Source organism: Palaemon carinicauda, chromosome 5, assembly GCF_036898095.1.
Source record: "Palaemon carinicauda isolate YSFRI2023 chromosome 5, ASM3689809v2, whole genome shotgun sequence".
Taxonomy (NCBI): Eukaryota; Metazoa; Arthropoda; class Malacostraca; order Decapoda; family Palaemonidae; genus Palaemon; species Palaemon carinicauda.
This window is the reverse complement of record NC_090729.1, coordinates 139,909,885-139,936,348: the sequence shown is the minus strand read 5'-3', so window position 1 is coordinate 139,936,348 and position 26,464 is coordinate 139,909,885. Positions and strand designations below refer to the sequence as shown.

Sequence of the window (26,464 nt, the reverse complement as noted above, 5' to 3'; positions counted from 1 at the left end):
TCGGGTGAGATGGCCATGTCGTCCTGATGGAAGTTCCTATAGGGTAGCTTCCTAGGGTATATTACAACTACGGCGATATTCCCAGAGAATTTACCTTAAGGTACCAGAATTCTAACTCCTGGAGCGAGTATCCCTCGTGAAAGGGATATCGCGACATATCAGAGGACGTATTCTAGACACGCCACATGGCAATCTACATCCTGGACAGAGATTTCGTCTCGTAGGAGGTGATTGGCGAGATACGAATTCGGGAAAGAAAAAGGGGAGCCGCTCCCAAGGCTTCCCTATCCCCCGATTCGTATGCGTGCCTGGCGCCAATCCTGGCGCCATCTGTATTCCTTGTAGCGTACACGAGGTGCTACAGATACTGTATGTAGGGAGGGGTCCTACAGCCCTTTCTTAGAAAGGCAAGGGCGGGTCCATCAGGACGACATGGCCATCTCACCCAAAAATAGATTTTTCGCTTCGCTCAAAATCCGTTTTTTGGGCTCAAGCCATGTCGTCCTGATGGAAGTGTACCAGAGCATTACTGTATCTGTGGATTCTCAGAACGTGCCGTACTCCCCGGAGGTAATTTTTTCCCGGTCGACTAGACCTAGAGACCTAAGATGTTACAGTTATACATCTTTTCAACTAACTATAAACTATGTTAGAGCTTCCTGCCCCCTACAGGGAAGAGTCCTACTAGACTCTGGAAAAGTCTCGAAGAGTACATATATCTATGTATGAATACCAGGCAAGCTAATATAGTGGTCTCGCCCTATATTAAGTAAAGCATAGTTTGTATAGAACCACTGCGTCAATATATATTGACCAGTAATCCGCACAATACTTGTATTGGACAAAGGTTTATATCCGCATAGGAAGAAACTAATAAAACCGCCCTCGTCCCTTTATGGGACGGAGTCCTCCCATTAGGGGACTACATAAACCAATGCAACATAGCTTGCTTAACAGAACAATTCTATCAGAATTATCCCAGATAAGATACATAGAATTAAATGCTCAATTATACCAATAAATTGACACAGGTGAAAGAGACGCAAGGTTCTCAAGAACAAGTTTATTGACAGACAATAAACAGACAGGTTAACAACAAATATATATATATATATAAAAGAGGATAACCCAAAACTTTAAGCATAAGTATGATAGTAAACAGAACTTGTTTATCTGAAAGAAAAACCATTAAACGCCACTTTAATAAGATACCGAGGTATCAAGTCATAAAAGTCTGTATTACAAATCAATCACATTAGCGTTAGAAACGCTCGGCACACATGTCTGTACTTATGCTAGGTTCACCTTTGAAAGAAGGAACAGTCTATGTAGGCACTTGGTGCCCTCATTTAGTTTGTAGTACAGTATGTACCTACATACTCACCCTGGACTTAATCGTCCCAATTAAGACCACTGTTCCTCGCAGAGTTAAACAGTAGGGTTAACTACACGACCCACTGCTACCACAGATCTCTTAAGTTCCTCTACTTGCTTCGCATAGTGGCGAAAGAACACCCTGGAAGACTTCCAGCCCGTGTATGAACGGAGATGTTCAAAATCCATACAATTAAAGAAATTCAGGGATGAGGCAACTTTCCTCGGATCGTGACCTGCGGGTGTACTGTCAGGATCCGCTCTGCGAATAAAATATGTGATTTTCGCTCTGAGTTGATTCAGAGATAAATTTGAGCCTGATGTTTCTCCCCTGAATAGTTGACCACCCTTGAAGTCTGAAGTTCTACGAAGATAGACCTTTAGGCATTCTACTGGACATAGAGATGCATCTTCTTTCAGAGGGCAGATTCTCCAGGGACCCCTCCTGTTGGTGGGTAACTCATTCTTGGCGAGAAACGTAGGATCCGGAAACAGGTTCAGATCCCCCCCATCCAGGAACTGAACACGACCTGCCTCTCTCGAGAGGGCTACGATCTCACTAACCCTGGCCCCGGACGCGAGTGCAAATAGGAAAATAACTTTTTGCGTCAAATCCTTTAACGCACATTCTTCATTGCTCAACAGGGAGGCGAAATGAAGAACTTTGTCTAAAGACCATGAGATGGGCTTTGGAGGTGCTGAAGGTCTGAGCCTAGCGCAGGCTTTCGGAACTTTATTAAAGATCTCGTTACCTAGGTCGATCTGGAAGGCAAATAAAATGGGTCTCATCAAAGCAGATTTACACACTGAAATCGTGTTAGCTGCCAACCCTTGGCCATGGAGGTGGATGAAGAAAGATAAGCAGAAGTCTGTTGAGATCTCCTGCGGATTCTTTGCCTTTACAAAGGCCACCCATTTTCTCCAAGATGACTCATATTGCCTTCTAGTCGATTTGCACTTATATTCCTCTAGGAAGTCTATGCTGGCTTTCGAAATCCCGAAACGCTTTCTCACCGCAAGGGCGAGAAAATCATGAGCTGCAGGGTCCGGGTTTTCTGTAATGAAGCGCAGACAGTCGACTTCTGGACTCGCTGGGTCAGAACTGGATGTGGTAGCGGCACAAACTTCATCTGTAGTTCCAACGCCAAGGGGAACCACATACTGCTCGGCCACTTGTGGGCCACTATTGCCGCTACCCCCTTGAAGGATCTCAGTTTGTTGAGGACCCTCAACAGAAGGTTGTGAGGAGGGAACAGATAAATCCTGGACCATCTGTTCCAGTCGAGGGACATCGCGTCCACTGCTTCCGCTAAGGGGTCCTCGTACGGGGACACGTACAGGGGCAACTTCTTGTTGTCTTTCGTCGCAAAGAGGTCTATCTGCAGTTCTGGGACTTGATTCAGAATGAAGGAGAATGATCCTGCGTCTAAGGACCATTCCGACTCTATCGGTGTGAACCTGGATAGAGCGTCCGCTGTCACATTGCGGACTCCTTGAAGGTGAACTGCCGACAGGTACCACTTCTTCTTTTCTGCCAATCGGAAAATGGCTAACATCACCTGGTTGAGAGGTGGTGACCTCGACCCTTGTCGATTCAAGCATCTCACAACCACCTCGCTGTCCATCACCAATCTTATGTGGATCGAGTGACGCGGGGAGACTTTCTTTAAGGTAAGGAGCACTGCCATAGCTTCTAGAAAGTTTATATGAAAGGTCCTGAATAGCTTGGACCAAGTCCCCTGGACTTTTTTCCGATGAGAGTGACCTCCCCATCCCTCCTTTGAGGCGTCTGAGTGAATCGTCATCGACGGGGGAGGTGGCTGAAGAAGAACCGACTTCTATAGATGTCTGGCTTGGGACCAAGGCCTGAGAAGAGTACGTAGCCGAGGCGGCACTGGTCTTCTCAGATCTCTTCGCGCGTTTGATGCATACCTTCTCCAAACTCCGGTTGCATCCTTTAGCTGTGCTCTTAGCACTGGGTCTGTCACTGAAGCAAACTGGAGAGAGCCTAGTACCCTCTCCTGTTCGCGTCTTGATATCCTTTCGGAATCTAGAAGTCTCTTGACAGAGCCCGCTATCTCCTTCCTTTTCTTCGTCGGGATGGAGAAACTGTGTGACAAAAGGTCCCAGTGGATTCCCAGCCACTGGAACTTTTGGGATGGAGAAAGTCGAGACTTTTTTCTGTTGATCTTGAAGCCTAGGTACTCTAGGAACTGGATCACCTGACTGGAAGCTTGCAAGCATTCGGTCTCGGATGCTGCCCACACCAGCCAGTCGTCCAGGTAGGCTACTACCTGAATTCCCTTTAGGCGTAATTGTTTGAGAGCTGCGCTCGCAAGCTTCGTGAAAATCCTTGGGGCTATGTTTAGCCCGAATGGCATGGCTCTGAAGGCGTATAGTCTCCGTTGTAGCCTGAACCCTAGGTAGGGGGAGAGTCGACGGCTGATTGGAATGTGCCAATAGGCGTCTGACAAGTCTATAGAGACTGAGTATGCCCTCTTGGGCAGTAAGGTCCTTATGTGTTGCAGTGTTAGCATCTTGAATTTGCAATTCACTATGAACTTGTTGAGTGGCGACAAGTCCAGAATGACTCTGAGCTTTTCCGAGTCTTTCTTGGGAACACAAAACAGCCTCCCTTGGAATTTGATGGACTTCACCTTTCGGATCACCTTTTTCTCCAACAGTTCTTGAACGTACTCCTCCAGAACGGGGGTGGAGTGTTGGAAAAACCGAAGGCACGGGGGTGGAGTGCTGTACCAGCTCCAGCCCAGTCCATTCTTGAGTAGGCTTTGGGCCCAGGGATCGAAGGTCCAGCGATCCCAAAATTTCATCAGTCTCCCTCCTACCGGTATCGTTTCACTTGGACTGCCGTCCTGAGGTCTTGCCTCCCTGACCACGACCACCTCTGAATCCCCTTCCCCTTGAGGGGCGCCTAGACGAGCCTCTGGCTGCTCCTCTAGGTTTTGCACGAAAGGAAGAAGACTGTCCTTCGAACGTTGGGGTAAATGTGGTTGACTGACCTGGCACAGCCTGGGGTACCCACTGAAAAGTAGTCGGGGTTTGTGCCACCATCTGGGGCACTGGAGGCAATGGCAATTGCAGTTGCTGTTGCTGTCTAAAAGGCTTGGCTGGCCGAGACGGTAGCCTAGTCCTCATATTCTTCCTCTTTGGTTGAGGACCCTCATCCGGGGAAGACTTTCTTTTGATAGCCAGGCCCCACTTCTGGAGAAGGTTTCTATTCTCCACGGCGGCCTTATCAACAACTTCTTTGACCACATCGGTAGGGAAAAGGTCTTTTCCCCAAATGTTGGAGGAGATTAACTTCCTTGGCTCGTGTCTCACCGTAGCCCCGGTGAACACGAACTCCCTGCAAGCTCTCCTTGCCTTGACGAAGCCATAAAGGTCCTTCGTCACTGTGGCTAGATGAGACTTAGCCACTACCATGAACATTTCATGGACCTTGGGGTCACTTGCCATCGTCTCAAGAGTATTCTGATGAGACATTGAGGCAGCCAGTCTTTCTTTTGTCTCGAACTCTCTTCGTAAAAGAGAGTCGGACAGCTTGGGGAGGTCCTCGCCGAATTGCCGTCCGGCAATATCAGCCTCCAACTTTCCCACTGAGAATGTCAGATGGACATCCTTCCAGTCTTTGTGGTCCATAGGCAGGGCCAGCGACAAGGGTTTACACTCCTCCAGGGAGGGGCAAGGCTTGCCGGCCTCGACTGCCTTTAGGACAGCCGCAAACCCTTTCTGTAGAAAGGGGAAGGCTCTAGCAGGAGAGGACACAAAAGAAGGGAGCTTCTTGCTCAATGCAGCTACCTTCGAGTTAGAGAAGCCCCTCTCTTTCATCGAGGATGAAAGTAGGGCTTGAGCCTTAGCGTGGTCCATAATTATGACCTCCTTCGGCTCTGTCTCCTCCCTTGAAGCTGGTTCTTTTCTCAGCCGGACATAGCAGTCCGGATATGATGCCTTGCTGGGCCAGAATTCCACCTCCTCTAGGGGAACTGAACCCAGCTTATCCGAGATGACGATCTTTCCAGTCGTCATCGGCATGTGCTCAGCATACCTCCATGGGTTAGCATCTGAGCATAAGGGAAGGTCTTTCACATTGAGCCTTTTCCGGGGCCCACGTGATTCTGCCAGGGACTGCATACGCAGTTCCATAGCAGCGCCTTCTCCTGATTCTCCTTCTGCATTTGTTGGATCATTCCAACAATCGAAGAGAGGGCCTGTCCCAGTTCTACTGGGAGACCGGCCGATGTTGAGGGGATAGGCTCCGGAATCTGAACCGGAGTAGCCGACACCTCGTCGACCTCATCCTCTACGACATCCGGGGTTTGAACTTCATCCTGACCTTCTGCCAGGAGGTCTTGTTCCAAACGTTCGTCCAGGTCAGACATCCTGTCATCTAACTGGATGTCTTGCATCGCGACTGCGACTTCCACGTCCACCTGGACTTGATCTTGAGGGATCTCCTCTTGAGGCTGGGGAATCACTGCATCAGCTGATGCCTGGGGAAAAAGATACGCCCTCATCTTCTCACTTGGAAGATAAGGGCCAGAGGTGTTCTTCTTGAAGCCCCTTACCCAAGTACGAAGCTTCTCCCTTGCTATATCCCTTGATTCCGCCGTTCTAGGGGAATCAAAAGCCTCAGTAATCAGGTTAGTGCATACAGTACATACCTGAGGGTCCCAATACTGGAGATCATCCTTGGAGACAGCGCATGCTGCGTGTCTCCTACAACACTCATGTCCGCAGAGGTTCTTGCTGCGGATGTTGCAGAAAACATTTCCGCACTTCGGAGGGTCCTCCTGTAAAGAGAAGAAATTTCCATGAGTATCAAATGAACTATGTATCACTGGATATGCATAGTATAGCATAACAATTCATAAAGGAAAGACACACACTTGTGTTTCCCTCACAACCCATTGTTGCAGCCTTCCAGATAATAAAATCAAAATGGTTTATCTCTTCTAGAGTAACCAATGCAAGGTTTCCAGAGGAAACAGGTGGAGCTCACACCTAAGCAATGATTTTAAAAACCTGGATAATAGACAGGAAAGAACTCAGCTTCCTATCAGAGGGCAACAGCAAAGGGATGTGCAAGAAAACACAATAGTGTTAGAAGACACAGTGCTGTACCAAAACCCTTACCATAGTTTTCTTCTTACTGTATATATTATACTGAAGAATACTAGTACAGTATAGGGGGATGTGTGCCGGCCTGCCTTTGCCGGCCGGCACACACCACAACTAGCTTTAAAGTATACTACTTAACAGCTATAGGGCGGCAGCACTCTGGTTCAAATGCCTGTGCCGGTCGGCAGCAACTGCCGGCCGGTAACAGCCAATGTTGGCCGGCAATGGCTGCCGGCCAACAACTACACAAGGTAGTACCCAGCTGCCGGCCACACTCTTGGTGACCGGCAGACAAGGGCTGACATAAGCCGGCCGGCAAAGGTACAAGACCGATGCCAGCCGGCAGCAAAAGAACCAGAGGACTACACCTGCCCGGCTGCCGGCCTCATAGGCCGGCAGCCGGGTCAGGTACAGCACTAGAAGAAAAATAGAATGGATGCCGGGATAAGAGTGTACACTACCTCCAAGCCCGGCAACCGAAAGAGTGCATATAAGGAAGGGGAGAAACTAATTCAGGCTTCCTGACCAATGCCGTCTGGCTCTGCCGGCAGGCATGGATGAGGGACCAAGAGAGGTCCGGGCAGCACTCGAAAACATAAGACCCTTGCCGGCCAGCAGCTCTGCCGGCCGGCAATGGGCTGAGTCAATTCCACATCCTAACCTATACTAGGTCCAGATGTAGAACGACGTACAGTACAGTAAGACCCCTGCCGGCCAGCAGCTCTGCCGGCCGGCAAGGGGCTGAGTCAATTCCACATCCTAACCTATACTAGGTCCAGATGTAGAACGACGTACAGTACAGTAATGGCTCGGCCATTACGAAGAAAGAGGGGGAAGGGACAAGAGGGTCCTGCCAACCTTGCTTTAGTGACAGATCACCCGCAGCCAAGAAACTTATCTTAGCCTAAGGGAGATCTAAGGGGAAAGGCCAGCAATACTTGCCAGCTCCCAGAACACCAAAGCAAGGAAGGCGTTGCTACTCCCAGGGAAAGAACTTATCCTCCCCCGAGAACAGCAACAAGGACTAGTCTGGTAGATCACAAAAGAAGGAATCATATCCACAGAAACCTTCGGTAGTGACCTAAGGGAGCTAAGCTCCCTTTGTCTGTGTTAGGTCAGCGAGGGGGACTCAGCCCCAAGCCAGACAACACAGACTCAGACTAAAAAACTCTGTTGTTCTGTCCCTCTTGAACCATAACTACAGGAACAGGAAGGTACAGTAACACCCTAGTATAGTTTTATCGAAAATAAATTCGGAAAAAACCACTTAGGGATAAGCCCAAGGCTTAAACAGAGGGAAAGGGATTGCATACCTTCTCCGAAGAAAAGAAAGCAACCGGGGAGTATGATAAAGTATACTAAGGCTCCATAAGCAACTAGCCTAGGCACCAAGAGAATCGATTACCTAAATCCCCGAAACTCACTCGTATACTATCTTGGAAATATTCCACACAGTCTAAAATGTATAAAATATAGCCTAAAGCTTCAATAAAATTTTAATTACACTCGGAAAAACCATAATCATGCATGAAGTACTAGGACCAAACGACTAGGCTACATGGCCTAGCGTAGGCCAGAATGGCGAATACTTCGCCAAATAATACTAAGCACGAAAGGAAATCCTATGTAATGCTAAATAGCTAAAATTTATTAAAGCAAAACAACCAGGAATGTCGCTCTGACTAACTAATTTATACCTAGCGAGCGACAGCGTCCAAGACGCCTCTGGTAGGCTACGGCTCTTGTATCAAAGATTAATCCTATTAATCACTCAAAATTTTACCAAGAGCCTACATTTATACATAAAAGACACTATACTCAACTTATCAGAGGCCGACGAAGACGGAGAAGCCATGAAAAGTAGAATAAATCCAAGATTTGCGAGAAAAACAGGAAAAAACACAGAGTTGTTAAGCTACGCAAAAAGGAATACAGGCCAGGCACGCATACGAATCGGGGGATAGGGAAGCCTTGGGAGCGGCTCCCCTTTTTCTTTCCCGAATTCGTATCTCGCCAATCACCTCCTACGAGACGAAATCTCTGTCTAGGATGTAGATTGCCATGTGGCGTGTCTAGAATACGTCCTCTGATATGTCGCGATATCCCTTTCACGAGGGATACTCGCTCCAGGAGTTAGAATTCTGGTACCTTAAGGTAAATTCTGTGGGAATATCGCCGTAGTTGTAATATACCCTAGGAAGCTACCCTATAGGAACTTCCATCAGGACGACATGGCTTGAGCCCAAAAAAAAACTTCATTCAAAGAACTCCAAGTTAATTCATTTCTATACAATTTGGTTCTCGGTGCGGGAATGCATAGTTTATTTTTTTTAGTGGGTTTAATGTGCAAATATGCAAGCTAAAGATACCTGCAGGTTTTATATTTATACACCTGTGGTAATTGGGGTAAGCAATACGGTTGTAATATTTTTTTTTTTTCAATTTTAAAAATTGTTTTAGATTGGATGGTGATGTGTTGTAGTATTTTTTTATGTTCCATCACAAATTGTTTCTAATAAGATTTCTTGTTTTAATAGCTACTTTCTATGAGAGAGAGAGAGAGAGAGAGAGAGAGAGAGAGAGAGAGAGAGAGAGAGAGAGAGAGAGAGAGAGAGAGAGAGAGAGAGTGTTGGTTACAAGTTTGATTATGAATGTGGCAGTTAAAGTATAGAGAGCTTGTCTGTTCCATTATAAAAGAGAGAGAGAGAGAGAGAGAGAGAGAGAGAGAGAGAGAGAGAGAGAGAGAGAGAGAGAGAGAGAGAGAGAGAGAGAGAGAGAGAGAGAGAGAGACCTATGATATTCATATTTGAAACCTTTATTCTAAGTCATATTTCAATATGATTATTCGACCGTCCTTGTGGCGTTGTAAACAATTCTCTGAATGTCGTTAGCGAAGTACAGAGAGAGAGAGAGAGAGAGAGAGAGAGAGAGAGAGAGAGAGAGAGAGAGAGAACTTTTATAATACAGCTTTTCATATTATCAAGGCGATCTGTGTGTGTGATCTTGCATGCAATATTATGCTGAAAAAAAGTCTGTAAAAGAATTGCTCATTATCAAAGTACATCATGAGAGAGAGAGAGAGAGAGAGAGAGAGAGAGAGAGGAGAGAGAGAGAGAGAGAGAGAGAGAGAGAGGGGGGGGGGGATGCAGTCAGTCACCTTAACAAGTGACGCTCTTGTTGACAGACAGAATTGAGTTATGACAACCTTATGAATGACTGACATTGATGGCGAACGTTGGTGCATAGCCAGTAGGGAACGACCAGGGACAAATTGATTGACTTCACAATAATAGCCAATTAAGATCGCAAGCACACGTACGGACGTACGCGCACATGAACAACCCGGTAAACAGAAACAATTTACTTGTGTGAGAAGAATTCTGGTGAAATTGTGGGAAGCTGGGGTGAAGGGAGAGAGAGAGAGAGAGAGAGAAGAGAGAGGAGAGAGAGAGAGAGAGAGAGAGAGAGAGAGAGAGAGACCTTATTCGTATTTGAAACCCTTTTCTTGGGTCATGTTTCAATATGATTATTCGACCGTCCTTGTGGCGTTGTCAACAATTCTCTGAATATCGTTATCAAAGTACCTGGAGAGAGAAAGAGAGAGAGAGAGAGAGTGAGAGAGAGAGAGAGAGAGAGAGAGAGAGAGAGAGAGAGAGAGAGAACCTATGATATTCATATTTGAAACCCTCATTCTAAGTCATATTTCAATATGATTATTCGACCGTCCTTGTGGTGTTGTAAACAATTCTCTGAATGTCGTTAGCGAAGTACAGAGAGAGAGAGAGAGAGAGAGAGAGAGAGAGAGAGAGAGAGAGAGAGAGAGAGAGAGAACCTATGATATTCATATTTGAAACCCTTATTCTAAGTCATATTTCAATATGATTATTCGACCGTCCTTGTGGCGTTGTAAACAATTCTCTGAATGTCGTTAGCGAAGTACAGAGAGAGAGAGAGAGAGAGAGAGAGAGAGAGAGAGAGAGAGAGAGAGAGAGAGAGAGAGAGAGAGAACTTTTATAATACAGCTTTTCATATTATCAAGTCGATCTGTGTGTGTGTGTGTGTGTGTGTGTGTGTGTGATCTTGCACGCAATATTATGCTGAAAAAAAGTCTGTAAAAGAATTGCTCATTATCAAAGTACATCATGAGAGAGAGAGAGAGAGAGAGAGAGAGAGAGAGAGAGAGAGAGAGAGAGAGAGAGAGAGAGAGAGAGAGAGAGAGAGAGGGTAGGGGGGATGCAGTCAGTCACCTTAACAAGTGACGCTCTTGTTGACAGGCAGAATTGAGTTATGACAACCTTATGAATGACTGACATTGATGGCGAACGTTGGTGTCATCGAGAAATACCTACAGTCAATCCAGTTCGTTGTAACAAAACAAAATAGCCCCATATAAATGGAAACGCCCACTTACAGTATTACCATAATACTCCTAGTGCGTGTATCTTATATAGTCATATGCTGTGTCTCGAAATTCCTGGAGGGAACTGTACCATATATATGATTTGTATTTATCATGCATTTTTTCTTTGTTTTGGCAATATTTGTTAAGTATGCATTATTATTTTTTTAATGTGCCTATTTGAACATTCGTCCTCATTTGCTTATGGCTAAAGTTAAAAAAAAAATAATATATATATATATATATATATATATATATATATATATATATATATATATATATATATATCCAGTCACACTCCTAGTAAACATATTTTGACGTATTGTTAAATTTTCAAAAATTTAGGTAGCTGACCGAGCTAATGTAGTATATTAGATATTACTTGTTTAAAACACATGACCTACAGGTCACTCTGGAAGTAAGAGAAGTGTGAGAAATGCCATAGTCATATCATAAGCAGGATGCGAATGCCAAACCTCAGCAATGTAACCTTTTTCATGAAGAGTAAACACAACCAAGCCCGTGAGAAAGAGTTGTCTGTGAGAACGGAACAAGTACCTTCCGGTATTAATGTTGTGTTTACTATAAATCCTTAAGTGCTGAGATAACTGTATAAACTTTAACGTGGATATGGATATTTGTGGCAGTTCACTTTGAGATGTCATACGGAATGGTCATCCGACCAAACCATCTATACTCCTGTGATGGAGATGTTAATACTGTTTTTAAAGAATAAACTATTTTAAAATTAACTCACTTAGACTTTACTTGAAGATGTAACATACCAAATCTAATCTATAACACATTGAAGATGACATTTGAAGAGAACCCAAATGTGTGTTAACAACAATAGCACACCAATACATACATATATATATATATATATATATATATATATATATATATATATATATATATATATATATATATATATATATACAGTATATATATATATATATATATATATATATATATATATATATATATATGTATATATACATATATATATATATATATATATATATATATATATACTCTATATATACATTTATATATATACACTGTATATATATATATATATATATAGAGAGAGAGAGAGAGAGAGAGAGAGAGAGAGAGAGAGAGAGAGAGAGAGAGAGAGAGAGAGGGTGGGGGGCTATTCAATGATGATTCGCATATTTGCTTCAACTCTGCTGTTGCTTGGAAATGTGTTAAGGTTATATCTTACCAAAATGGACAGAACTTTCTGAGGAGCATTTCACTCGTTTTCTCTGATTTGAAGAGATTGTCTCTAGATAGTTGCTAAACAAAGAATCGTTACTAAATAGTCATAATCATTTACATTACCATTATTATAACAATCACAAAATCATTAATAGTCCTTTTATGTCAATATTATGAAAAATTACGTGCAAAATTTAATCCTTTTTAAATCAAAAATAATGTGGAAGATTGGTGAATATCTTTTTCTATATTTAGTATACAGTCATCTGACACGTTATGTTAATCAAATTAGTTTTTTTTTAATGAAGAATTGTCAATTATTTTATAAAACTGTTACATTTGAATTTAGTTAGAGTAAATGACAGTGCAAATTACATAAGTTTCAACTAGAAATATAATCAACCTACAGAGAGAGGGAGGATTTTTCTTTTTATAAATTCAATGGCAAAGGGATTTCGAGGGAAGAAGATCTGGACTATAACTTCATATCTATTATTACCTTGCAGCTACTATTGTTTTGAATTAGCTAGCGTGTTTTAGTTATATATATATATATATATATATATATATATATATATATATATATATATATATATATATATTCATATATACATATATATATATATATATATATATATATATATATATATATATATATATATATATATATTCATATATACATATATATATATACAATATATATATATATATATATATATATATATATTTATATATATGTATATACATTATGTTGCATTATATATATATACATGTATATATATATATGTAAATATATATATATATATATATTATATTGTATTATATATATACATACATATACATATATATATATATATATATATATATATATATATATATATATATATATATATATATATATATTCAAATATTCAATATCCTAGGAGTGTATTTTGTAATGCATCGATGAAGACAAATTATTTTAGATTTAATACTGCAGTCAATTTCATCCTACAGCTACAGTATAGGGGGATAGGATAGGTTGGGGAGGGGAGGGGGTGTTAGGATTGTAAGGATTGGAGGGATAGTTTCAAAATGAACTAAAGTGGGAGGTGAAAAGAGTCGGGCAGACCCAATGGCTCTGCTTTTTTTTTTTTTTTTTCTTTTTTTTTTTTTTTTTTTTTTTTTTTTTTTTTTTTTTTTTGACTTCCAGGAGGTGAGTTCTCTTGCCAGCCTCCAAGGGACTTGTGTGTTCATGTTTATGCCTTTTCTGAGGCCTATTTATTTAAATATGTCTAGCTACTTTTGTTTTATTGGTTTACTCAATACTCCTGATTTGGTTCATCCTGAGCTCTGTAAGGAACTATCCTTTTCCACCAGGAGTGCTCGTTTTGTGTCTGTTATTTCCTCACTTGCTGTTTCAAGTTCTGTAAAAAAAAATTTGAATCTTTCCAAGGCTTGTGTGGCCCTTCTGTGGTATGTGTATATTGGATATTTGAATAGAGGTCTTATCAGGCTTTTGTAGAGGTTTATTCTTATGTTTTTATTCAATAGTTTCAATCGTTTTAATGCTCCTTTTCTATGTTTTGTCAGTTGGAGTTTTTGTTTGATATGGCATCTTATGCCTGTCCTTTTTATAGAGAGACAAGGATTTTAACTTCGTTATTGAATGGAATATTTATGTTGTTTACTGTTATTGGAGCTGGTTTATTTTTTCTATACTGATAAGGGTTGGAATTAGTTGTTATTTGTTTTATTTTTCTCTTGTTTTCGTAATCATTTATTCTTTTGATCTCTTTCGGTTTTTATTTTCAGAAATCTTTTGGAGTTTGTAGGATGCATTATTACTTGTGCTATGTCATCTGCATAGGCATAATCTATGGCATATTCAGGAGTGGTTGCCATATCTGCTGTGTAGATTATAAAAAGTGTTGGAGATAGTATGTCCCCCTGTGGTTCCCCGCTTTTTGTCTATTGTTTCTCCCATTTTCCCATCTCTGCTACGTATTCTGACAGTTTTGTCTTTTATGTAGCTTGAGAGGAGTGTTTCCATTATTATTGGTAGTTCTAATAGGCGTATTTTATATTTGAGCCCGTCATGCCATACTTCGTCAAATGCCTTTGAGATATCTCTGCAGATGACAATGCATTGGTGTTTTTTATCTAGCTGGTTTTTGGCTATGGTTTCGTAAATTGCCATGAGGGCAGTTTCAGTACTTCTTCATGTTCTGAAACCGTGTTGGTGTTTGTAGGATTTTTTATTTTTTAGGGACCTCCTTAGTCTTGTGTTTGTTATTTTTCAAACGCTTTTCCCGGCCATGTATCAACGTCAGATGTAAGAAGCATCATTCAGGGTTTTGATGTTAATTCATATGTTGCATAATTTTGCTGTGCATTGCTTGTTGTTTAACTAACCGTTTTTCTTTTCTTTGCTGAATTTATTTCTATATGATTTTTCTAGGGAGATTAAACCATGTGTTGGAACACTTGCCAAATGACTACAATTTCCGAGGTTATAAGAGCAATTCTCAGACAACTCTGATATGGCTATTTTATCGAAAATTTTAATGGGATTACAATGTACTTTTGGTTGCTACGTTATTTTTCAATATTCTTTGTAATATTGAAATGTGATATAATCAAAAAATCTACGTGGCATGAAAACTCCATAATTCATATTTGCTCAATAAATTTACCGGTTCTAAGCGTAATATGTTTCAAACAAAACTGAGATTTTGATTTGCGAGATAGCTAATATGGATGGTCTTTGTTTTTTCTATTTAAAAAGAAAGAAAAAAGTACAGTAGATAGAATGAAGGAATATGAAAAAAAAATCTTCAAAGAAATAAAAGCCGAACTTTGCTTCGGAGAAATTTCTAGTATGAAGAAATTAGATAAAGGTTAGTTTTTACGAAAACCTTCAAATTTTGATAAAACTAAAACAGAATCATCAATATCTCTTGTTCAAATAGCTCTCTCTCTCTCTGGTGTTGTTTTAATTGAGACACAAAGGTTTTTTAAGCTTGGAACAGGCGATATTGATACAAATTGCTATGAAAACCAGGATGATAAAAACTATGATTTGCTAAATAGAATTGGTGCGGTTAGGTTGCTAGATGCAATTTCATCTATATGCACAAATGACTTTCTCTGTTATAATTGGAAAGAAATCAAGTCAAACATATGTAATCTGAAAAATAATGACTATAGGTTTAATCATGTAAAGAGTAAAAGTAGCAACCTTAAGATAAATCGGGAGGTAGAAGGAAGGAATAAAAATAGGTTACATAGAAATAGCTATCAACACTCAAGGAATAATACTTATCATCAAGGTAGACTTGGTTATGGTAGAGACCAATCGCACTTTAATAGTGCAAATGCTAGACAAGGATATGATAGACCTAATAGAGAAGTTAACGACTACTATTATCCATATACAGAAAGAAATAGGTATGGGTGTTACAAATGTGGTGAATTTAATCACCACCAATCCGACTGTAGGTTCGACCATAAGGTTAGGTGTTACTCATGCCATGAATATGGACACAAAAGCAAACAATGTCAGAAAAATATCCATTACTAGGACATAGGCCAAGAAGGCAGTGCCATTGAGAATGCTAAATGTAATGATTTTCTAAAAATTGTACACACAAATGCCCAATCAATACTTGGTCATATACTTGAAATTCAGTTAATGCTAGAAGAACAAAAAATCGATATTTTATGTATTAGTGAGACATGGTTGTATCCTTATATAAGTGATACCTTTATTCATATACCTGAGTATAATATATATCGTGAGGATCATGGTCGAGGTGGAGGTGTATGTTTGTATATAAGGAATTATTTGAAAGTCACCGAGCTGAAATTTGGGATCGAAAAACAGGAGGGAGTGGAAGATAAGTGGGTCTCCGTCCAACATCGAAAATTTCCCTCTATTATTGTCGGGTGCGTGTACCGCCATCCTAAAGCTGCTGTTACCTCTTTTAACTATATTTCAGACGTCTTTAAGGAAGTAATTTTACGCAATAAACCTATTTTCATTTACGGGGATTTTAATGATGATCTGTTAAAAAAGGAGAACAAACTGGGTAAGCTAATTAAAAACTTAAGATTTGACCAGATTGTAGATAAACCCACACGAATCACTTCTACCTCAGCATCCCTTATCGATCTAGTCATTACAAATTCTAAATATATGATAAGAAAATCAGAGGTAACCCCTAGCTCAATAGCAGACCACGAGAATATTTTAACTTTGCTGAACGTTCGTAAACCGAAAAGGCAAACTATATTTAAAACTTTTAGGTGCTTGAAAAATTACTTTCAAGAAACTCTTTGCTCTCTACTTATGAATAATGTTCACATATTGAATCAAATTTTAAGTACCGATAACGTAAGTAAGCAAGTAGAAGTTTTAACCAATGTTTTCACATCCTGTGTAGATATGTGCGCACCTGTAGTTACTAGAGAAGTAACTCGTCCCCCTGCCCCTTGGATTTCTGATACTATAAAAGAGACGATAATGGTAAGAGATAACGTAAAGAAAAAGCTAAAAAATCAGAGAGAAAATACTCAGCTTAGAGAAACTCATAAGGAACTGAAGAAAAAGGTAAACTCGATGTTAACTGATAGTAGAAGGCAGTACTATAAACAAGAATTTAAAAATGCTAAAGGTGACATGGCTGCTACGTGGAAGATTACTAATAATATGCTTTTCAATAGAATAAACAGCGATACGAATAAGCTGAATTGTGATACCAAAGATGATTTGCAACGTAAAGCTGAAGAGTTTAACGAATTCTTTGCAGAAGTGGGGAGAAAGACCTTTGAAAAAACACAGGAAGAACTGCATAACCGCATGCCTTTGGAAACAGACCCTATTATCCCTCACAGTAGAGTCGATAGTTTTAAACCAAGGCCAGTGGACTGTAACACAGTAATCTTAGTCATTAAAGATTTGAAAGAAACTAACGCCTTTGGATCTGATGGTATTTGTTTACGTTTCATTAGAGATGGTTTATATGTTATTGCTTTTTACCTAACGATAATTATCAATACATCAATTATTACTTATTCCTATCCAGACATATGGAAAATTCCCCATGTCATTCCGCTCTTCAAAAGCGGGGATGCCGACGATATCTCTAATTACCGTCCCATTTCCTTGCTACCTGTTCTATCGAAAGTACTTGAAAAAGTTATTGCAAATCAGTTAACTGAATTTTTAGAGGAAAATAAACTAATCTCTTTAAGCCAACATGGATTCCGACCAAAATTGTTTACTGAAACAGCCCTGTTAAAATTATCTGACAAGATTTATGAAAATATAGACAACAAAAAAGTTTCCTTACTTTTATTACTAGATTTATCTAAGGCTTTTGATAGCGTAAATCATGCCATATTATTAGAGAAATGTACGTGGATGAATATTGATCAGAGCTGGTTTAAGAGCTACCTTGAGAATAGGTTTCAGTCCGTCAGGCTAAGTGGTACTGTATCATCGAAGAAAAATATTCAATTTGGAGTACCTCAGGGATCAATTCTCGGCCCTATACTTTTTATGGTATATGTTAATGATCTCGTGAGATCAATACCTGGCTGTTTTATAATTCAATATGCTGATGACACGCAAATACTAATAGAAGGTGACATTAAGGATATAGCCGACATGATTTGTAAGGCAGAAGACATTCTAAACAGAGCTAAAGATTACTTTTTGAGAAATGGCTTACTTTTAAATGAGAAAAAGACACAGTTTATCATTATTGGATCCAGGCAATATGTGTCAGATATTGGAGATGAGGTACAGATAAATTTCAATGGAAATATAATTAAGCCAATGACGACTGTGAAAAATTTAGGTGTTCATTTCGATCGGTACATGAACTTTGACTATCACATAGACGAAATGTATAAAAAGGTAATGGGTACTCTTATATACTTGAATAGAGTAAAAGATCATTTTGAGTCAAGTACTCGCAAGATAGTCGTCCAGTCACTAGCTTTAAGTTTTATAAAATATTGCTTAAAAGTTTGGGGATGTACTAACAAATCACAGCTACAAAGAGTACAAAAGCTGCAGAACTTTGCAGCAAGAGTGGCTGTTGGCAACGTTAGAAAGTTTGAACATGTCACTCCACATTTAAAAGAATTGGAATGGTTGAAAATAAGAGACCAGTATACTCTTGACATGTGCACTATGGTATATAAAGCTTTAAATAATAAAATTCCAGATTGGTTATACAGTTTCCCACCTGTATCTTTATTCAGTAATGTCACTACACGCCAAAGGGATGATTTGTATGTTGCAAGACATAAAACTAGTATTGGCTCAAGGCAAATCAGAGTCCGAGGTCCAGTGTTGTATAATAAACAGCCCCGTGAAATAAAAGAAGCAGGCTCTGTGTCTATTTTTAAGTCAAAACTAAGGAATTTACTTTTAACAGAGTCTTAATTGTTCTTTTAATCATTAGTACTTTGTTCTTAGATTTTAATCTGGCTTATTTTATGTCTTTTACTACTGATACTACATTGTAGTTTTTAAAACCAAGTATCCTAATTCAAAATGGGTTCTGAGTCTGTACATATTTGTTGGGACTTATTCATTGAAATTTTATGACTATCTGATTTTAACTACATATCCTATTTTTTTTTAGAACTGTCTTAGTTTATTTTATTGCCTGTACGTATTTTTATATACTTATTTATTGATAATTTATGACTATTTGGATTTCTATTTGAAGCTCATTTTACCTATGACTGTCTACTTTTATACATAGTTTCAAATAGTTTCCTATGGTATTTATATTGTTGCTATTTTTAATGATTTTGATATTCTTAACCTATACCAAGTTTTATGTATGAGTTAAATTCAAATGTTTTATACTGATATGGCTACTTATGTAGAATACCCAATGTACAATTGGAAATAAAGGATTATTATTATTATTATTATATTATTACTCTCTCTCTCTCTCTCTCTCTCTCTCTCTCTCTCTCTCTCTCTCTCTCTCTCTCTCTCTCTCTCTCTCTCTCCCAAGTGGTAAAATTCACCATATTAGCTGGAAATAAGGAGAGATTAAGTTTCTGATATGAATCAATTTAAAAGAAGTGGAGAGGCTAGTTACATTTCGACGAGTCGAGAATGGTTGTAGGCCCGAGGTTAATAAATGAATGGAAGGATGTAAGCGCTCCAATAATTACTTACTTTTAGGGGTTTATTTCTCACCCTCCATCAGACACTAAGAGTCTGTTCAGGTGGGCCTTGAGGTGTGAAAATTATTTCTTTCCAGTTTATATTTTGCTCTGTATCTTTTCAGTTATTTGCTTAGCATTTATATTCAGGCTTAATAGTTTTCTGATCACTATTACAACACTTTCCAAAGAGATAAGTCTTCATTTTTGCTATTCTTGATATCAAGTGGAAGGTCGTTGAAGAGTCTCGGTGCAGCAAAACAAAAAGTTCTTCCTCCTATTGCATGAATCAAACTAATTTCGAATAGTCTATATGGGTCATCAGCATGTCTAACTCTTACAGCAGCGCTGGTAGCTTGAGGGTAGGGGACCAAGCAATCACGAAGATAGTTAGGCTTATCACTTGTAAGTGCTTTGTGAGTCAACAAACAAATCTTAAATTCAATTCTAGCCTTAACAGGTAACCAATGTAGATCGATCAGTGCAAGACAATGAACAGGATAATGCCTTTCATCAGTCTAGCCGCCCGGTTTTGCATATTTTGAAGCTTTCTTAGTAGTGTATTGGGCAATTTATAGTACAGAGAATTGCAATAATCAAGCATTGATATTACATGACTCATCACTAAAATTTGTGTATTGCCCTCTGTTGAATATTTTCTAATAAATGCTATGTTTCTCAGGTGATAGTTAAACACTTTCACTGTGTTCACTATTTGATCCCTCATTGACAAATTACAATCTATCAGTACACCCAAATTTTTCACAACAGGCACATTCCTAACATCAGCGTCACCAATTTTTATACTTTTAAATAACTGGTAATTCTTCAAAGCCACCTTTATGCCAAAAAACATACATTCTGTTTTATCATCATTTAATTTAAGCTTTTTCCTCTGCATCCATAATTCTATTTCAGTCATTATCTCATCAATTTTCTTCTTTGTATCTTGTGCTGTTGAAATTGAAAGGTAGAACTGAGTATCATCTGCATATAGTTTAAAGCCCACTTTTTGTTTTTTCAAGATATGTGATAGCTCGATAGTACATATGTTGAACAAGATAGGGCCCAGAACACTACCCTGTGGTACACCTTTCATAAGAATTCTCTCACTAGATCGGTTTCCAGAAACTTCTACAATAGTCTTCCTGTTCGTTAAGTAGCTTCGCAAAAATTCCAGTGCTTCCTCAGTCACTCCAATGGACTTTAAGTCGTCAAGTAAGTACTTGTCCACAACAGTATCGAAGGCAGTACTAAGATCTAACATAATCAAAATTCCACACTTTCCCTCATCAAGAAGACCTATCATATCATTCATTATTGAGCACAAAGTAGTTTCTGTAGAGTGATTAGCTCTGTAGGCCGATTGATTTTCCGGGAATACCTCTAACTCATCAATATGCACCCATAATTGCTCACTTATGATTTGTTCAATAAGCTTCGACATGTAGGATAAATTTGAAATGGGCCTATATGAATTTAGTTCGTTTACATCACCTTTTCCTTTGTATATTGGTTTGATCAACGCAGTTTTTTTCACAGCTATGAAAACTGGATTGTGATATACTTAGGTTAATTATATTTAGGTAAATATTATATACAACTTGCTTGTTTGGAGCTTCACTTATTGAACTATTTGGCAAAGGGTCGTTTCCACAATATGTATTCTTCATCTCTCTCATTACCTTTAACAAGTCACGCATAATTATTTCCTTAATTTTTTTTAACTTCTTACCCTCCTTCGCTGGCATAACTGACTGTCCTTCTAGCTGATTTTGGGGGAAACCTCTATAAATTTTATCAATTTTTTCATGGAAGAATATAGCAAATTTCTCTGCACATACATTTTCAGGCAAGCCATATTTTTTCTTTAATCCCATCAAATCATCTAGGTTTTTGTGAAACCCTCATGTTATTAGTTTTTTTTACTTTCGCCGTTGTAGAATTTTCTTTTTGTTTTTTCTAACAGGATTTTTTAGTCATTTCTGGCCTTATTATATAGATTTCTGGCTTGTGAGGATTTGGCTCTTTTTCCATCTACCTTCCATCTTACGTCTATGTCTTTTTGCCTTTAATAGCTCACTATTATACCATCTAACATTTTCGCGTACAACTATTTGTTTGCTCTTTATGGGACACATGGTATCATACATTTTTCCAAAATTGTCATTATATTTCTTGGTATAACACCGAACACATTCTCTATCTACCATATGTTCACATTGTATGTTCTCACAAGACATTTGCGCTACACTAGCTTCAATAAAATTCTCAGCATCAAAATTTTCCCGTTCCCTATATGTGATCCATTTCTTCAATACTCTGATGCAATTTATATTAGCATCAAAAGTGATGAGTTTATGTGATTTTTGAGATCTCAAAGTCTGGTTCAACTTCAAGGTTTCTTATTAGGTCAGAATCTTTCCCACATATGACCAAGTCGAGTGTATGACCACCTACTGACGTTGATACCAAAACACTGTTTATTAAATTAAACATCTCAAATACTTCCTTGAGTTCTTTAGCCTTATTATCATTTTCATCATCTACCCAAAAATTAAAGTCTCCACCAATTAATGTATTTTTAATATCGTTCACCACACCCACAAGAACACTAAATTCTTCAGTGAATTTCTTCATATTATTCCCTGATGGTCTATACAATGATATTATATTCAATACCTTACTGTTTCTTGTCAGTTTTAAATAGATATATTCAAACGTTTCAAATACTATTTCATTCATGATAGAAACCCTGGAGAAGGTTTTCGACACGAAGACACCTGCTCCTCCTCCAGTTTTATCCTTTCATGGTACGTGGTAGAAATCATGAGTACATGGCGTCATCTCCTGAATCTTTGAGTTATCACTAATATTTCCCTGCAACCAAGCATAAATCTAATTCCATTTCATTAAAAAGATTTCTAATCTTTATGGTTTTATTCCCCACCGATTGAATATTCATCAGACCACACTTAACCAATGGGCTTGACTCTATGATCGGTTCTATTTTTTATCCTGGTAAGCTCCTCTTGTATACTTTACAGTTTTCATCATATGTCTTATGATTCGTATCACTGTAATTCCTCGTTGAGCAATTATGACACTTTAACGTATTAACACTACAATCCCTGGTTCGGTGTTCCTGGCTACACTTGGCACATACCTGAGTCTTGTATCGGCAGTATGACCAAATTTCTGGCATTTATAACACTGAAATACATTGTAGGAATCATAAATTTTACAGCATCCTCCATACGTGGTATATACTCTATCGTCCTTTTTACGGAAAGCTTTCCTAATAGTTGGATTACACTTAATAATGACATGTGATTTACCGCTATGTCTTGATTTAAACTTCCTGATCACTTTAAAGTCCTCTTCATTTTCACACATATCTTTCAACCATTCATTCTTCTCCTTTATACTAGCAATTATATCATCTTCATTTTCATCAATATTGCAGACCTTGATCTTCGGTTTAAGTAGATCCTTTTTATCCACTTCTACCTTAATGTCATCCTTGACCTCTTCTAAGTCATTTTTAGCCTTTTCTAACCCAACTTTATCCGCAAAATTAACTACCAAGTGGCCTTGTTTAGAGGTTTTGACCTGTTCAACATCCGTGGTTATCTTCATGATTGTTTTCTTGATCTCTGAAGTCTTCATATTTTCCTCCGTAGATTTTATGACCAAAGTATTCTTTGACTTCAGCTTACTTGCATATGTGGTCTTGGTCACATTCTCTTGTTCGTATTCCGTAAGGGCTCGGCCAGACCAAGCGCGGCTAGCAGCGAGGTTAGCGGCAAGAGGTTATGGCGGAAAATTGAAACCTTAGGTATCTTATGTAGGTGGCCAGATAGGAGGCGCGGGAAGCCTCGCGCCTCCTATCTGGCCAACTACATAAGATACCTAAGGTTTCAATTTGCCGCCATAACCTCTTGCCGCTAACCTCGCCGCTAGCCGCGCTTGGTCTGGCCGGACCCTAAGTTTCTCTTTCAGCTCAACAATTTCATGACACATATTGGTGTATTGAGCAGTTATCATATCCATAAAATCTGACATCTGTCGTTGTACATTTACCTTCATCTCTTCCATGTTGATGCTTAGTTTCGTCATGTTTTCCCATGATTGTCTGACCCATGAACCACTGAGATTTTCAATCTCAACACATCTTGAACATTTATGATGTTCCTGCTTTCAAAAATCACACTTGTGGCATCTTCTAAATTTGAGCAAGCTACTTCATTGTGGTACTATCTTCGGCATTCATCACATTGTATCCCAGCTTCGACAAAGTTCTTACAATACCCACACCTGCCCTCATTGCATCCGTCATCACATTCGTCATCAGCGACGATCAATTGCATGTTTGTGGAAATTCTTTCCACGCTTTATTTTAGTAACCCACGTTATTCCATTTTTTTCATTTTTTGTTTGTTATTTTCTGGGTTTTACACACCTCGTTTTTCTTTTGTTTCCTTTGTAACCTTCATTATTATACCCTTAGATATTCATTGCTGCTAACATGTCCATCATTCGCCTGTAATGCTTTACCTTTCATCACCTCATTCCTCTGTAGATGATTTTATCTCATTTCTTGAGCTCACAGTACATTGCTCTGACGATGCAACCGGCCGTCGACAATTTTTAAAAACAGCGCTTGGTTGTGTTCTGTTCCAAATGCTCTTGAAGCTTTGGATGTTTAGCCACAATTGGTTTGTATTTAAGTAACTCTTTAATTTATGTAACTCATTGATCTTAGCTTATTGCTATTTACATCTCGGTACCTATTTATAAGTCTGTTTAGATAGGATTGTTTCCTGTGTTATTGAACATCACTAAACGCCACTTAATTTTTTTTGTATGTATATTAATTTTTATAAGCCAGACAATAAGATTTCTTTATAATCACTTTCCCCTGGAGCTTCAAGAATGATCCTTATATTTATAAAAAGCACCCTTCAGCGAACCACGTACTCATGGAAATTTGAAGAAGAACCACTCGACCGGCTTGAACCAACTCAGCGGCGGCAGGCAGGAGTGTTCGAGCGGGGGACTTGAAAAACAGGAAGCGTGGAAGGCGGACGTAGGCATAGCCCCTCCAACTTGGGCGTCGCTTCAACTTAGACGTCGTTTTAACTTAGGGCATTGCTTCAACTACCTGTTGGTCAACCAATTACTAAACCAACAGTATGCCTTGCTTTGAGCCATTGTTTAGAAGATAGGCTGACAAATGCAAAACACGACAGTGCAGAACTGAAGATGCACTGTGTTCTTAACAGTTAACCAGATGCTTTCAATACAAAGTCTACAATCAACCCTCAAGAGCGTGAGTACTAATTAATGGTGCTCAACCTTGGCCAAGGAACTGTCCCCCCTTTTTTTTCTAGCCTTTATTTGACGATGTGCTCATTTAGCCAGGAAGTCATGTTCAAACTGTCTGGTTTAATCATTCGTGGCGTGTCCGTTACCATAAGTTGTGTTCCCGTTCCCCTCTATCAAGTTTAAAATTTTTTGCCCGAGAGGAATGTGTTCAAAGTAGTGAGTAGAACTTTTGGTATTATTTCAGTCACCATTTTTACTTTCATTGGTTGATTAGTCATTTGATTATTGATTTACGATTTAATTGATTTGACCATTCTCTTGGCATTTTTCATTTTTCATATGCCATGCGGTCTTCATTCAAATTTCAATTAGGTAGTTTTGCTGGTTTTTCCTATGTCAGTTAGGTGAAAATTCCTGTGGTACTTTATGGAAATAAACGCCATTTTTAGATTAAAATTATTAACTGTTTTTAACTTAACCTTTACATTTTGAAATGACTAAATGAGTTGTAAGGACACCGCTCCCTTCGTCGTCCAGAAAATCAACAAACTGTTTATTTATTTGAATTCTCCTTTCGCCACACCGTGGTTTCCCATGTATATGTATTCCGCTCTATCAGAGCTACATATTGACATATGTATTATTTCATTACATGTTTCTGTTAACTCATAATTCGTATATTTGTAAGTGTAAGAAAACACATATATTTTGGCGGGCAATTCAATCTGATTTGGCGCCAGCGCCATCCTACCTTTCCGTCCGCACCTTGTAATATACTCCCACGCACATTTGAATGAAGTATCAGTTGATCTTGGTGACGCTCGTCTCACTGTCCTTACAACTGGTGACCCCGGAGTTGAAAGTAGCATCAGCGGTTTTGGCTTTGCCATTAACGGACTTATTACGGCCGTGCTACCTTCTCTATACTCCGTTACCTGAGGCGTGAACCTGCCTTTGGTTCTCCCACACTTCGGTGCATGTAAGGCAGTAGGATGAGCTTAACCGACATATCAACTTCTCACCTCTTCGCCGACTCGTCGTCTGGCCATGATGCAGGAAGCAACACGCCCATCGCACCCAACGGCCTCGCCTCCACGCCCAAAGTCAAACTGCCGCCCTTTTCTCATCACAACACCGCTTCCTGGTTCCTGAGAGCAGACGTACTCTTCTGCGTCGCTAGACTCAGCGACTCCTGCGCCAAGGCTGACATCGTTCTCACCTCCATACCTGAAGAGGTACTCGACAAGATTTCCCCATGGCTCGATGCCCAGGCCGGCCAAGTTTCATACGACAACCTGAGAACGAAACTCATCGGTATCTACTCCCTCTCCGTCTCAGCAAGGGCACAGAAAGTCCTGGACCTCGCCGGCAAGCCCATGGGTGACACCTCTCCTGTCGAGGCGTGGGACGAGTTATCCGGCCTGCTTGTGCTCCCCGAAACAGACAGAAACGGCCGACGACGTGAGATTAACTTATCTTGCGAGATCTTTCTTTGATGCCTACCACAGGACGTACGGGCCCAATTGACAGACGCCGACACGCTCCCGATAAACAAACTCCTGTCGAAGGCTTAGAAGCTTCACGAGGCCTCCAAAGCATCTCGCCTCGGAGCATCATCGTCAGCACCTCCTTCATTCTCCTCCTTCAGCAGCTGCTCTTCCATAGACTCCTCGGCAACGGCCCCTGAGGACGACGAGATCAACGTTCTATCAAGAAAGAAACCGCCGCAACCAACACGACCGAACCCTAGGACTAACCCAGCATGGTGCTTCTACCACCAACAGTTCGGCAGCGACGCCAAGTAATGTAGAGCACCATGCAGTT

General features: G+C 39.7%; 1 protein-coding gene across 1 annotated transcript; it reads left to right on the top strand.

The window, feature by feature from the left end:
- The first annotated feature begins 15,459 nt into the window (after nucleotides 1-15,459).
- Nucleotides 15,460-19,449, top strand: LOC137641171 (uncharacterized). Its single transcript, XM_068373610.1, has 4 exons — nucleotides 15,460-15,612; nucleotides 15,699-17,106; nucleotides 18,151-18,320; nucleotides 19,438-19,449. The coding sequence occupies exons 1-4, from the start codon at nucleotides 15,460-15,462 to the stop codon at nucleotides 19,447-19,449; spliced, it is 1,743 nt and encodes a 580-aa protein (XP_068229711.1).
- Nucleotides 19,450-26,464: the final 7,015 nt, after the last annotated feature.